Source organism: Astatotilapia calliptera, chromosome 16, assembly GCF_964374335.1.
Source record: "Astatotilapia calliptera chromosome 16, fAstCal68.1, whole genome shotgun sequence".
NCBI classification, from domain to species: Eukaryota; Metazoa; Chordata; class Actinopteri; order Cichliformes; family Cichlidae; genus Astatotilapia; species Astatotilapia calliptera.
In genome coordinates, this window is record NC_137437.1 from 7,057,669 (window position 1) to 7,073,705 (window position 16,037).

Consider the following 16,037-nt stretch of genomic DNA (forward strand, 5'->3'; position numbering starts at 1 on the left):
AACATATGCACTGTCCTGGGAGGGGCGTCTATGGACATGCACCAGCTAATGTAGTCACTCACAGTCTCTGTGTATTCATAGTTTTTGCCTGTGGGGCCTCTTTGAAAGTACTCCAGTCTGTGGCCTCTAAGCGTCCCTGCAGGCTAGCTTTCACACTTTCAGTTCAGGTAGGGCTTTGTCTTTAGCCTTTTGTTGTAAACTGGTTTGACCCGGATTACTGTGATCAGACTTTCCAAAGTGGGATTTTGGTTCAGCTGAAAAGCGATTTCTGATGTTGCTGTAGCAGTCATCCAATGTTTTATTTCCCCTGATGGGGAAAGTCATAAACTGATGGAATTTAGGCCTATTTTTCCAGAGATTGTAATGGTTGCGTAACAGACGCAAATGGTGCAAAAAAAGGTGCTCTTTACTCTACAGCTGTTTACCCTAAATATCTCAATGACTTTTTATCTGAAAAACAGGTCATATCCTATTCGGCATGTCTTTTTCAGTATTTTCTGTTTTACAGTCTAGCTTGCTCAGAGTTTTTTCTCTTGGCAGCCATGGGCTATGACAGATATGTGGCTATATGCAAATCTCTTCAATATCCAACCATCATGAGAAAAAAAGACTGTGAGTATTTTCCTGTTCATAGCTTTGCTTGTGCCTGCTTTTATATGACAATCCAAGCAATAGGGAGTGCTAAAGCTAAATTGTGTTCCTTTTATTTAAATGAAACATTTTGTAACAACAGAATTTATACTTTTCAGTGTGTAAGATCAGAATTATTTGCTGCCTTTGCTTTGGTTTGTTTGCTAGATCTTGGAATACTCCCTCTGTTATTCATACTTTACACATACACAAAAATATTCTTAATGTCTTATCGAAGTTGTAAAGAAATTAGGAAGAAAGCTGCAGAGACCTGTTTACCCCACCTTACAGTTTTAATTACCTTTTCCTGTTTAGGTTGCTATGATGTCGTTATAGCCCGAGTGGAATCAGATTTTCCAAAAACTGTACGCTTAATAATGACATTACAACTAGCTTTGTATCATCCTTTGTTCAATCCATTTGTATATGGGCTTAAAATGAAGGAAATTTTTAAACACCTGAAAAGCTTGCTTTCTCCACCCGCCAAAAAAAAGAAAAAATTTGATGCATTAATTCTGAATTGTTAAGATTCTTAAGCTATTTTAAAAATAGTTTTGTTAAATATTAAAGTCTTGAAATTGATTTATTCTGCGTTTTTTGCATCATTGTTATAAATTTAATCTGCAGAATTTAAACCTGTTTTTCCCTGTTTTTTGATCACGATTTCTCTGGTACATGTTTATTGTAACATAAATATGTTATGCTTTATATTTTGAATTACAAGAACTCAAGAGTAAAAAATCTACTAACTCCAGTAGTATAAATTAAAGTGACAGGTATTGTGTTAAACCTCCAAGAGAATTTTCTTTATCAGTTAACTGTATACAGCAATATTCTTACTGTAACTCAAACTAAATAAGCATTGTGTGGAGTTTCAAGTTTTTGTGGAGGAAATATACTACCACTAAATAAGAACTGTTTTATGTTTATTTATGTTTTATTTACAAATAACAAAAGTTATTTCTTCATGATACTTTCAGTGTTTTTACCTGCTATTTAGTAATCAATAGTTTCAGCATCCGTAGAGCACAAACATTTTGTTGCAGGTTAATTTTGATTTAAGATTCCTTAAGAGTAAAGAGCATTAGCCATAGAGGCCCATGTGAATAAGCCAAACTAAGTTTGGCATTTCACTCCCACCTCTTCATCTTCAGCCAATTAAGAATTAACTTTTAACTTAGCCTAACTTGTACTGTATTTTGGACTTACAGGCCACACAGGCCTCATGTAGGTTTGAAACCAAAATCTTGATGCTTTGACAGTGTTAACAATGCACTAGAAGTACACTAGTAGAATAAGGGGAATGCAGAAATTAAAGAGTAATCTCCCTTAGTAAGGCCAAGGCCTCCAGTAGTAAGGCCAAAATGATTTCATGACCTAATACTGAATACTAAGGTGCACTGATTTGATTGAATACACTACAAAGACATGATATCTAATGTTAAAACTGATAAACTTCATTGTAGTTTTGCAAATCTTCTTTCACAGTTAGTGGAGAAGATGACTGTGTAGAAGTGAGAAGGAGGACCCAAGTGCTGACACAGAAAGAGTAAACATTATTCTAGGGTGATAAAACAGTTTTAAAAAGGCAAATGCCAAACTAAACCATAACCTAAACTAGGAGAGCTAAGTCTAAACATAAAAAACCCCTGCAATGTGAACGTGAACATAGAAACCTGACATGAGAAACTTGAAACACGAAAACCTGCCATGAATTTATAAACCTGGAAATATGGCAAGACATGGATACAAACCAGAAAAACAGATAAGGAATGAATGAAAACGCACAGACAAAATACACATAGGAGGAGATGAGGGGAAGTGGAAACACGTGGAAAACAGCTGATACAAATGAACATAATAACACCACAGGGGACGTGAAACTAAACACAATGCACATGGAAACACCAGAGTCTTTATAATATAGCCGGCACAACCCTGCTCATGGCCGGCTGGGGCCGTCATCCGTCGCTCTGGAGCAGCTCGCGCCTTGACCTTGGACCCAGGTCGAGCAGGCTCCCCTGGCACAGGGACCTCTGTCTCCCCACACGGTTCCTCCACTGCTCCCGGCTGGAGCAGCCTTTCATACGGCGGCTCATCCCCCTCCAACAGGCACGGGCCCTCTTGCCCCTCGTTCACTTCTGGTTGGAGCTTCTCCTCCACCACTCCACTGCTCCCGACAGAAGTAGCCCTTCAGCCGGCTGTTCCCCCTCCTCTGGCTAGCGTGCACCCCCATGCGCCTCATCCACCACCTCTGGCTGCCGAAGTGCTCCACACGGCTCCTCCACCGCTTCCCCACCACCAGGTTCCACCTGTGGGGTTAGCGGCAGCAGTGTGGACCACGCCTGGAGCATCATTGCAGCTCTGCGATTTGCCCCAGATGGCGGTCAGCCTGGTCCCGCAACTATTCCTGCTGGCGCCGTGCCTCCGTCACCTGCTCCAGCTGGGTGGCTGCCATTTCGGCCACCATTTGGGCCAGCTCCCCCCTTTCCTGGCTCTGGTTTGTTCCCCATCGTACCGCGTCCCGGGATTTTGGCACCACTGTGGTGTGGTTGAGACACGACAGGTCCACAGGTTGTTATTCAGAGCCATCCTTATTCATTCCGCGGCTGCAGCTCTCGGCTGGCATTTGCATATACATCACACCACAATACACAATCAATCAATCAATCAATCTTTATTTATAAAGCACTTTTCATACAGAAAAAATGTAGCACAAAGTGCTTTACATAGTTAAAAGCAGCCCACCCCACCCTCCAACTCACTCCCCACACTCTCAATACACATATATCCCCCCACCCACACACACATACACACACGCGCACACTTAAAGAGTAAAAATTGGGCTGGGCTCGCATGAGCCAAGTGAGGAAACATAACAGAGAGCCGTCTGCACCGGGAGCCAGTCACAGACCGCAGCCTCCGGGCTGGGCACACAGCCGGAGGGAGGCAAAGGAGCCCCCCAACCAGGCTGAGAGGACCCCCAGAAACCCAGCAGCCACGGTCAATAACAGCCCCGGTGCAGAGAGCGCCCTCCGAGGAAACACTGGAGATATGACGCAATACGATGTATACAGGGTAAAATGATAAAATAAATAAGAACAGGATACAATATAAATATAAATATAAATTGTCACGGTCCGGGGCAGCGGCCGTGTGGAGAGTGGAAGGAGGACCCAAAACGCAGCACTTATTCAGATGTGAGGGTGATTTATTGTTAATAACAAACACAAAGTGGAGATGGCAAACAGAACTAAGGACGAAACTAAACTGGGATAAACTACACAGAGGAGTGGCAAACCTGAACATGAAGGGAGAACAGCAGGGAGAACACGCAGAGGATTACACCAGGTAGGAACACAGACGACGCGACGAGGAGCAGAGGAAATCACACGCTATAAATACACAAAGAGACACTGGGAAATCACACACAGATGGGGGAAACAGCTGGACCTGATTAACCTGACGAGACAGGGGAACACTAACACCGGGGACCAACAGAGGGAGCACAAACCCAGAACCCAGTGTCTAAAATCCCAAACACAAACCATCCCAAAACAGCCATGAATAATAATGAAAGTAATAACAATAAGAACATAAACATAAAGTCACTGAGTCATGGTCGCAGGACCATGACAGTACCCCCCCCCTCAAGGGCTGGCCCCCGACAGCCACAGAAACACACCACCAGATCCGGGCGGGCGGCAGGGCGCCCAGGACGGAGGGACCGGACCATGACCACGGACGGAGGCCCCAGAGTCCCAAAACAAAGATGAACACAAAACCCACAGGGGAGCAGAGTCCAAAGCGCAGTTCAGAAGGCCGTCCACGAAGAAGGCAGCGGCGGCGCGTAAAGAGTTCAGGAGGCCGGCCGTGCGGAAGGCAACGGCGGCGCGTAAAGAGTTCAGGAGGCCGGCCGTGCGGAAGGCAACGGCGGCCACTCAGGCGATGGCGGTCCGGGGGCCGGCCGTGCGGAAGGCAACGGCGGCCAGTCAGGCGACGGCGCTCGGCCAGTAGCCTAGCCAGCGGTCCAGAAAACGGCCGTTTAGCTCCAGACCCAAACGAGGCTGGGCCAGGCGAGGCTGAGGGCACGGAAGCCGGGACCGCAGCAGGCGGAGATGATGATGCAGACACAAAGGCTGGACCAGACGAGGATGCAGACACGGAGGCTGGACCAGGCGAGGATGAAACCGGGCCAGGCGATGAAGAAGCTGCAGCTGAAGCTGGGCCAGGCGAAGCTGACGCTGTAGCTGAAGCTGGGCCAGGTGAGGATGAAGCTGGACCAGAATCAGGCGAGGATGAAACTGGGCCAGGCGTGGCTGACGCTGAAGCTGGAGCTGAAGCTGGAGCCGGGCCAGGTGAGGATGAAGCTGGACCAGAATCAGGCGAGGCTGAAGCCAAGGATGAAGCCGGACCAGGCGTGGATGAAGCCGGACCAGGCGTGGATGAAACCGGGCCAGGCGTGGATGAAACCGGGCCAGGCGAGGATGAAACCGGGCCAGGCGAGGATGAAGCTGGACCAGAATCAGGCGAGGATGAAGCCGGGCCAGGCGATGTTGAAGCTGTAGCTGAAGCTGGGCCAGGTGAGGATGAAGCTGGACCAGAATCAGGCGAGGCTGAAGCCAAGGATGAAGCCGGAACAGGCGTGGATGAAACTGGACCAGGCGTGGATGAAGCTGGACCAGGCGTGGATGAAGCCGGGCCAGGCGATGATGAAGCTGTAGCTGAAGCTGGGCCAGGTGAGGATGAAGCTGGACCAGAATCAGGCGAGGCTGAAGCGTCAGGCTGAGGCGTGGCAGTAGCAGGTGGTAGCGCTGCAGGTGATGGTACTGCAGGAGGCGGCGCTGCAGCCACAGGTGGAGAAGCAGCCACAGGTGGAGAAGCAGCCGCAGGTTGCCGGACGGGATCCTTGGGCCCCCCAGCCGACGTGGCAGCAGGTGTGGCATGAGGCTGGACGAGCTCCTCGGGCCCCCCAGCCGAAGAAGCAGGAGGCCGGACGGGCTCCTCGGGCCCCCCAGCCGACGTGGCAGTCAGTGTGGCATGAGGCTGGACGGGCTCCTCGGGCCCCCCAGCAGGCGAAGCAGGAGGCTGGACGGGCTCCCCGGGCCCCCCAGCAGGCGAAACAGGAGGCTGGACGAGCTCCTCGGGCCCCCCAGCAGGCGAAACAGGAGGCTGGACGGGTTCCTCGGGCCCCCCAGCAGGCGAAACAGGAGGCTGGACAGGCTCCTCGGGCCCCCCAGCGAAAACAGCCGCAGAACCAGTGGGCACGGGGGCCCCCGGCACACATGAAACAAAGCCAGTAGGCACGTGGGCCTCTGGCACACATGAAACAAAACCAGCAGGCACGTGGGCCTCTGGCACACATGAAACAAAACCAGTAGGCACGTGGGCCTCTGGCACACATGAAACAAAACCAGTAGGCACGTGGGCCTCTGGCACATGTGAAACAAAACCAGTAGGCACGTGGGCCTCTGGCACACATACGGAGGGCTGCAGCTGCGCGGAGCACTGACCCTGCTCAGGCAGTGACAGCCCGGTGCAGTTCACAGCTGGCATCTTGGCCACCAGGGGTCCAGAGTAAGCTGAGGGCAGCAACCCCGCCTCTGGGGAAGCCCCGGAGTGAGTAACAGTCACTAATGTTGCCAGCTGTTGAGGAACAGGTCCGTAATGTAACAGTTTGTCTCCCTGCTCAGAAACGGCAGTGGAAAAATAGTGTGAAAATTGTGGCTTAAGGGAGGCTAATGGTTGAGCTACAGACTGGGAAGCTTGTGGCTGGACACAGAACTGAGCCGGAGAATGGTGATAGAGTCCTGGCTCAGAAGGAGCGGCAGAGAAACAGTCTCTCGGTTTCACAGAGGGTCTGTACACGCCCACTTGCGAAGGGTCCGTTACCACGAAGGTGGGTAAGCGATCCGAACAGTCTCCCATCCCGCTCTGGATAGCCCCAGAAAACAGAGTCTCGGAATCTGGGGAAGCCAGAACATGACGCTCGCTCACCGCCTCGGACTGCTCGGAAGTAAAAGCAGACGGGGGGTGAAGACCGAGGTCCAGAAGGAGGAACTCCCGCTCCCACGAACAAAGCGAGCCCAGAAGCCATGGGAGACCGGTCACCAGACGCTGTAGCCGCCTCTCTACAGCGCGCTGGGACGTGCCACCCGGGCTTTCCAGCCACAGGTCGATCAGCTCCTGTGTGGCATCGATGAGATTTTCCCGTAGTTCCCTGGATGGATTAAGCGCTGCTGGGTCCATGTTGTGGTCGCGTCGTACTGTCACGGTCCGGGGCAGCGGCCGTGTGGAGAGTGGAAGGAGGACCCAAAACGCAGCACTTATTCAGATGTGAGGGTGATTTATTGTTAATAACAAACACAAAGTGGAGATGGCAAACAGAACTAAGGACGAAACTAAACTGGGATAAACTACACAGAGGAGTGGCAAACCTGAACATGAAGGGAGAACAGCAGGGAGAACACGCAGAGGATTACACCAGGTAGGAACACAGACGACGCGACGAGGAGCAGAGGAAATCACACGCTATAAATACACAAAGAGACACTGGGAAATCACACACAGATGGGGGAAACAGCTGGACCTGATTAACCTGACGAGACAGGGGAACACTAACACCAGGGACCAACAGAGGGAGCACAAACCCAGAACCCAGTGTCTAAAATCCCAAACACAAACCATCCCAAAACAGCCATGAATAATAATGAAAGTAATAACAATAAGAACATAAACATAAAGTCACTGAGTCATGGTCGCAGGACCATGACATAAATAGAGTAAGAAGATTAAAAAATGAATAAGAATAAAATCAAGAAATATTAGGTAAATCCTAAATTAATAATAGAATAACAGGATAGAATAAATAAGCATAAAAAATAAATAAACGCTAAGTAAAAGCTAAATTAAAAAGGTGGGTCTTGAGCCTGTTCTTAAAAACATGTACGTTCTCTGTGGCCCTGAGCTCCTCCGGCAGGCTGTTCCACAGACGAGGACCATACCACTGAAAAGCTGCCTCTCCGTGAGTATGTGTCCTGACTTTAGGGACAATCAAAAGGCCAGTACCAGAGGACCTCAGGGTCCGCGAGGGTTCGTATGGTAAAAGCAGATCTGAGAGATAAGAAGGCCCAAGACCATTAAGACATTTAAAAACCAAAAAAAGAACTTTAAAATCGATCCTGAAACACACGGGGAGCCAGTGCAGCGATTCTAAAACCGGTGTAATGTGGGCCCGCCCTCTGGTCTTCGTCAGCACACGAGCTGCCGAGTTTTGCAAGAGTTGTAAAGTTGAAATATTCTTCTTAGGAAGACCAGAGAGCAGGGCATTACAGTAATCAATGCGACTGGTAATAAAAGCATGCATCAGCATCTCCGTGTTGGCCCGAGAGAGAATAGGGCGGACTCTGGCTATATTTTTTAGATGATAAAATCCAATTTTGGTTACATGTTTAACATGTGGGATAAAACCAAGCTCAGAGTCAAAAATAACACCCAGGTTTTTCACTTGTAGCGAAGGACATAGTGAAAATGCCTCTAATTTAGACAAGAGTTTCTCTCTCTGAGCCTCAGGACCGACAATTAAAACTTCAGTTTTGTCCTGGTTAAGCTGTAAAAAGTTTTCTGCCATCCAAGATCTTATATCCAAGATACAGTTAAAAAGGGCATCCATTGGTCTGGTGTCATCAGGAGACACGGAGATGTACAGCTGCGTGTCATCAGCGTAACTGTGGAAGTTCACTCCATGCCTCCTGATGACACTGCCGAGAGGCAACATATACAAATTAAAAAGTACAGGGCCTAGAACCGACCCTTGAGGCACACCACATGTCATTTTATGGATCTTAGAGGAGCATGTATCCATACTCACCATAAAAGTTCTGTCAGAGAGATAGGAAGTGAACCAGTTATGTACAGCACCAGAGAGGCCCACCATGTGTTTCAGTCTGTTTAAAAGAATAGCGTGGTCTACTGTATCAAAGGCTGCGCTTAGATCCAGTAGCACCAGGACTGAGAGCTTTTGGGAGTCCCAGTTACATCTAAGATCATTTAGAACCTTTAGGAGAGCAGTCTCTGTGCTGTGGTTCACCCTAAATCCAGACTGGAATATCTCCAGGATCTGTCTATCATTGAGAAAATCAGTAATCTGAGTAAAAACAAGTTTTTCTAAGACTTTACTTAAAAATGGTAAGTTGGATACAGGTCTGTAGTTATTAAAATCATTACAATCCAAATTGCTCTTCTTCAGAAGGGGCCTCACCACCGCCGTTTTAAAGGCAGCAGGGAAGACACCCAACTGAAGAGAGCAATTCATCATGTATAAAAGCTCAGCCTCAAAAAATCCATAAAGTGTTTTAAAGAGTGAAGAAGGGATTGGATCTAAAAGACATGTGGTGGGTCTCACTGTGGAGAAAACCTTCTGAAAGTTCTCAGCATTAACCAGGACAAAGCTGTCCAGTGTCTCCTCAGGTACAATCGAGCCCTCAGATGTGTTTACAATCATATCGCGATTAGATAAAATATCAGATCTGATGGCGCTGATCTTTCCCCTGAAGTGGTCTGCAAACTGCTCACAGAGCGAGTCTGTGGGGGTTCTTTTGGAGCTTTTAAAATCAGGGTTAAATAAATGATCTATGGTGGAAAAGAGGACCTTGGGATTATTTTTGTTAATACTGATTATTTTGGCGAAGTATGAATTTCTTGACTTCCTTAATGTATTATTGTACATTTTAAGTTGCTCGGAAAATATTTGATGGTTGATATTATTTTTATTTTTCCTCCATCTCCTTTCTGCTGCCCTGCAATTTCTTTTGAGTTTTTTGACTTCTTCGTTTCTCCAGGGTGATGCATGTTTTACATTAATCTTTTTGGTGGTGAGTGGAGCAACGGAGTCAAGGCTTTTCTTCAGTTTGCTGTTAAAATAACTAAAAATCAAATCGCAGGGTGCAGGTAAAATCACAGGGGGGCATTCCTCTAAAACCCTGGTAAAATTTGCAGCCACTACAGAGGTTAGATAGCGCCTCCTCACAGTTCGCACCGAGGTCTTCCGCTGAATAAAACCGGTGATGTTAAAAAACACACAGTAGTGGTCAGAGACAGCCAAGTCAACAACAGAGGACACGCTGGTGGACAGCCCATGGGTGATGACCAGGTCCAGAGTGTGTCCTCTGTTGTGAGTCGGCTGCGTGACGTGCTGGATAAAATCCAAACAGTGAAGAATGTTTAAGAATTATTTTGTTGCAGGGTCAGAAGGATTATCTATGGTTGCCACTGGTTGCCACTCTGCCCAACCCCTAATTCCCCAACATATGCTCCCATCCAAGTAAGGTCTATTTCAGGGACATCCTTGCTTACTTCAGAAGGACATTCTGCATGTGTTACAATACGATAACTGAGACCCCGGACTGTTGAGCAACTGAAATTGTACATCAAGCAAGAATGGGAAAAAATTCCACCTATGCAGCTTCAACAATTAGTGTCCTCTGTTCCCAAACGCTTATTGGTGTTGTTAAAAGGAAAGGTAACATAATACAGTGGTAAACATGCCCCTGTCACAGCTTTTTTGGAATGTGTTGAAGGCATCAAATTCAAAATGAGTGAAGATTTTCAAAACAACAATAAAGTGTATCAGGTTGAACATCAGATAATTAGTCTTTGTAGTGTATTCATCTGAATATACTCGAGGTTGAAAAGGATTTGCAAATCATTATATTCTGTTTTTATTTAAGTTTTACACAACATCCCAACTTCATTGGAATTGGCATTGTACAGGGTGGGCCATTTATATGGATACACCATAATAACATGGGAATGGTTGGTGATATTAAAGTCCTGTTTGTGGCACATTAGTATATGTGAGGGGGGAAACTCGGCAAGGTGGGTGGTGACCATGGTGGCCATTTCATCAGTGGCTGTCCTAGCTTCATTTAGCAAGAGCCCACAGCGTAGCACTCGCCGCATGTCACTGGAGAGTGGCATTGTCGAACATCCCTTCGGTGGATATTAGCTACTCACAAATGGCACCCTTACAAACTCCAGCTACTGCAGCATCTCAACGAGGATGACCCAGATCGGCGCACAGAATTTGCAGAATGGGCAAAGCAAAAATTGGAACAGGAACCTCAGTTCACGCAGAAGAGTTTGTTCAGTGATGAGGCAAACTTTTATGTGAATGGTGAAGTTAACAAACAAAACCACCGCTATTGGTCTGACACTAACCCACATTGGATGGATCCCTCCAAGACTGTTGGACCAACAAAAGAGATGGTTTGGTGTGGTATATGGAATACAACGATAGTGGGTCCATTCTTCATCAATGGTAACCTCAAGGCCACTGGATATTTGAAATTGCTACATGATGATGTGTTTCCCTCTTTATGCACTGAAGCTGGCACGTTCCCTGAGTTTTTCCAGCAAGATGGCGCACCACCACATTATGGGTGCCAGGTCCGAGCATTCCTAGATGAACAGTTTCCTGGAAAGTAGATTGGTCGTCATAGGCCAGTTGAATGGCCCCCAAGGTCTCCCGATCTGACCCCCTTAGACTTTTGTCTTTGGGGTCATCTGAAGGCAATTGTCTATGGTGTGAAGATACGAAATGTGCAGCACCTGAAACTACGGATACTGGATGCCTGTGCTGGCATTTCTCCTGCGGTGTTGCTATAAGTATGTGAAGAGTGGGAGAAGAGGTTTGCATTGACAATCCAACACAATAGGCAGCACATTGAACACATTTTATAAGTGGTCAGAAACTTGTAAATAACTCATGAAAGAATAAAGTTACGTTGAAACCAAGCACACCGTTGTTTTTCTTGTGACATTACCAATAAGTTTGATGTGTCACATGGCCCTCTTCCTATTGAAAAAAAACAAAAGTTGTATTCAAGATGGCCGGCTTCTAAACGGCCACCATCGTCACCATCCATCTTGAGGAGTTTGCCCCCTCACATATACTAATGTGCCACAAACAGAACTTTAATATCACCAACCATATAACCCATGTTATTACGGTGTATCCATATAAATGGCCCACGCTGTACATCCCCAGAGGTTATTGAGAATGTCCAAGCTAAGATCCTGAAGGAACTGCAAATAGAAACAGACAAACTATTGGCTTTTAACCAACAGACATAGTAATCTTCTCGTCGTGTTCGGGTCAAACCTGACCGATTTAAGACTTAACACACATAAATATTGTCTCAAGGCCTTATTGTCTCAAAGCTTTATGATATCCTCCACACTATGCACTTGAACATATAAAAGTGATGAATAGCTCTTTCACTGAATTTTGAGTGTTTTATTCAACCTTGTTACACCTGTGGTGTTCCCAGTCAAACGTGACCACCATAGAATATGAATGGGAATGCATGCATTCACTCACTCACTGACTGAACGACCCACTGAGTGACCCACTGAACAACCAAATGAAAGACCCACTGAACAACCCACTGAACAACCCACTGAATTACCCACTAAACAACCACTGAACGACTACTAAGGAACCCACTGAACAACCCAGTGAGCGACCCACTGAACTGAATTTGGTGGTTAAAAATGTTTTTTGTGTTAATTTAAGAGCAGCTAAAACGGACCAGTCGATTTTGACCGGGAACACTAAAGTAAGGGGCAGGAGGTGAACATGACCGGAGGGTGGAAAGGCAAAGTAAAAAGCCTTTAGTGACAGATGTAGCTATACCAAGTGATATCAACATCAGGAAAAAGGAAGACTAAAGCTTGAGAAATACTAAAGGCAGAGCTGGAAAAGATAGGGAGAGTGAAAGCAGCTATTATAAAAGCTGGAGCTCCACAGGCTAGAGTGCAATGGGAACAGTAGTAAGCAGCATTTTAAACAATGAGCCAACCCTGGCAGAAAAGAGCAGTGAAACTGAACTAGATTACGCCTAGTGACCTATAATAGCAAGTGCACTTTCTGAGCTGAGGATGAAGACTGTGCCTAGACTCAAGATAACGATAAACCAAGATGCTATTTTCCCACCTTTGCAGATGTGAAAAGTGCTCTATGTATCATCTCTACTGCCAGTGTCACTAAACCAATGAGCTCATATTCGTCACTTTCACAGTAATCCTAGAAGCACTCGGGTCAAGCATGCACGTAGAGTAAGCCCCCCATGGAGAAGAAGGCTGTAAGCTAAAATCAGGGAATCCTAGATGGATGTTCACTAGTTAACTCAGGTGCAGAAAGCAGGTCATGAGAGACAGATCCGGGATCAAAAAGAGGTACAACAAGATGTTCATAACTGAGTCTCTTGAAACCACCAAATAATGGTTCACAGCTCGTTCTGCTAGGGTGAAGAGAAACTCCAGCAAAGCAGAGACAGGCTACAAAAAAGCCTATGGCTCAATTTCCCAAACATACTGGATACTGGAATGCTTGGCAATGTACAAGACTAATAGTGGACTAATTGCATTGATCAGTAACTTAGGCACGCAAGAGAATAGTCCTCCACAGTGAATTCAAAACTTTGTAAAAGATTTTGAAAATTGTAGTTAGTCATCTGGAACGTCATGCTGTTTAGGTGGACAATGTACTTGCACAATCATTCTTTTATTGAACATCTCTTTGTAGACTGACTGGCCATTAACTTAACAAAATGTGGGTTTACCTGTGTAAAAGCAACACACATTGGACATTTGTGGACCAGAGTCAGATGCAGCCAGTACAAGCAAAAGTGCTGAGTATGGAACTCTTCACTGTGACAAAAAACATAAAAGTAGCTGATGCATTTCCAAGGTATGTGTGGTCAGTACAGCACTGAAATAAAACACAAGGTAGAGCAGATAATCCTAAATGCCCACAGTGAACTCATTGGCTGGACACATTAATTGTACACACCGTGTACAGTCAACTATAAGAGGCTGAGCAATGCCATTTTAGACCTCCTCCTCTCTGGAGAATGAATCAACCTGATAAAAACCTTCTCAAGACTCACATGATTCATTATGTATATGTGGTTCATGAATGATAAAGATATAATTCAAGTTCAGATATCTTTATGAACAGGACACACAACACAGGGTTTATGTTACTGTAATTTTGTTTAGTTTGGTTTGGTTTTTTAAATTGTTTTATGTAGTCTGGTTATTCAGTTTATTTTTTTTATTAAATAGTTTTTGAAGACAATAATGGATCAAGAGTTAAATTTTACATATGTAACTCTGGACTGGTATGTGGACATTAACAAGTACAGATATGTTTTCTTTTTTATTATGTTTGCATTATATAGTCTAATAATCTGCACTAATTCTACTATTATGTACATAATCTGCATTCATAAAAACCTTCATGAGCCTATGTACATTTTCATTGCAGCTTTATTACTGAACTCTGTTCTTTACAGTACAACTATTTACCCAAAACTCCTGATTGACTTTTTATCTGAAAAACAAGTCACAACATATTCAGCCTGTCTCTTTCAGTTTTTTATGTTTTACACTCTAGGTGGTTCAGAGTTCTTTCTCTTGGCTGCCATGGCCTATGACAGATATGTGGCAATATGTAAACCTCTGCAATATCATATTATCATGAGAAAAACCACTGTGAGTATTTTTCTGATCATAGCTTGGCTTGTACCTGCTTGTCATATTGCAGTCCAAGCAATAGGGAGTGCTAACATTAAACTGTGTGACTTTAATATAAAGGGAATATTTTGTAACAATGCAGTTTACACTCTTCTGTGTGAAAGATCAAGATTAATTACCATCTTTGGTGTGGTTGCTTTACTAGATCTTGCAGTACTTCCTATGCTCTTTATAGTTTTCACTTATACAAAAATATTTATAGTCTCTTATCAAAGATGTAAAGAAATTCAGAAGAAAGCTGCAGAGACTTGTTTACCCCATCTTTTAGTTTTAATCAGTGCTTCTGTGTTTTTTGTGTATGATGTAAGCATAGCTCGGGTGGAAACAAATTTTCCAAAAACTGTACGGATAGTAATGACATTACAAGTAGTTCTGTATCATCCTATTTTTAATCCATTCATCTATGGACTCAAAATGAAAAAAATTTCAAAACACCTGAAAAGGTTCTTTTCCAGGCCACAATCAATCCTTGTATTAAAAGTAAATGCCTAGTACAACATTGCTGTTATTTTTTGGCTGCAGTTACTTAAAACACTTTTCATATGACAACATGAAATCATCCAAACTATCATGTTTATATATTTTATGTATGAACAAGAAATGCAAGAAAATGTAAAGTTTAAAACATATCACTGTTGTGTTTTTGAAGAAGGGTATTGTAGTTACACCATTCTTTCAGACAGTGGACCTCATCTCTGTAGGCAGTGTCGTCATCGTCGGTGATGAGCCCCATCAGAGTGGTATAATCTGCAAATTTGATGGTGATGTTGCAGGGATGTCAGGGGGTGCAGTCTCTGGTGTAGATGTAAGTGTACTGTTAATGTTCATGGCGTCAGTTACACGATGGACCCATAGCCAACATAACAGAGCCAGCAGTGCACGGGCAGGAATTCATTTCTTACTTAGAAATTCAGACACCTCTTGATATTTAAAGAAGAAAGGGATGGGCGAAATCTGATTGTTTAACACAAACTCTGTTTGCCAGCAACCAAGCTGCTCTCAGCATCAAAAGACTCCACCTCCAACCTAAAGAAATATCAGGAAGTAAGTTCATTTTTAAAAACTAAAGTTAGCCTACTACAGTTACTTTGTTTTAGTTGTTATAGCATGAACAACCTGCTAGCTGCAAATAATTATTTGCAGTTCTGTAAGGACTAACCTCAGCTAACACCAGCTAACAATGTTAGCTCAGTGGTGAGCAGTCTTCAGTAATAGTAATAAATCACACAACAATAGTATGTAGTTGTAAAAAGCATGACAATATATTAAGTAATCCAAAGTATTCAGAATGCACACACATTGTGTAACTTAACCCTTTAGAGCCGATCGGAGCGGGAACGCTCTGTTATGCGTAACTATTTTTAAATCCCGGTAGCACTGCAACCACGTAAGCTAGCCGGAGGAGTTGTACTTACATATTGTGCCATCAGCTTGTCCTAGGTCACGGTTTCCTTCCACATAAAGCTTTGCAAAAACTGCATAAAAAGCTCTTGCAGGAACAAAAACATAATATTCCAGAAACACGCTTTGCCGGTCTGATCAGCTGTTCAAAACACTTCCTACGTTGGAATAGACGTCAGCGCGAACTTTTGCATTTCCGCCATTACCTGGCCGAAACCGGAAGTGACGTCATTTTCGCGGAAATGTAGTCTTTTTTTGCGATCAGGGCCTCAGGGCCTATACTGCTCTTTTTAAAAGTTATCTTTGACTTTATGACTTTCTGTGTCGTTTCTGGGATGCTTAGGACTCATATTGCACTGCTGGAAATAGTTTATTTTGATGCATATGCTGCTTTTTTGCAAATTTGC

General features: G+C 44.8%; 1 protein-coding gene across 1 annotated transcript; it reads left to right on the top strand.

The window, feature by feature from the left end:
• Window positions 1-13,651: 13,651 nt before the first annotated feature.
• On the top strand, window positions 13,652-14,851 carry LOC113007323 (olfactory receptor 13C2-like). The gene has a single exon (XM_026143767.2). It carries the CDS (start codon window positions 13,774-13,776, stop codon window positions 14,719-14,721), a length of 948 nt encoding a protein of 315 aa, XP_025999552.1. The 5' UTR covers window positions 13,652-13,773; the 3' UTR covers window positions 14,722-14,851.
• The last annotated feature ends 1,186 nt before the right edge of the window (window positions 14,852-16,037 follow it).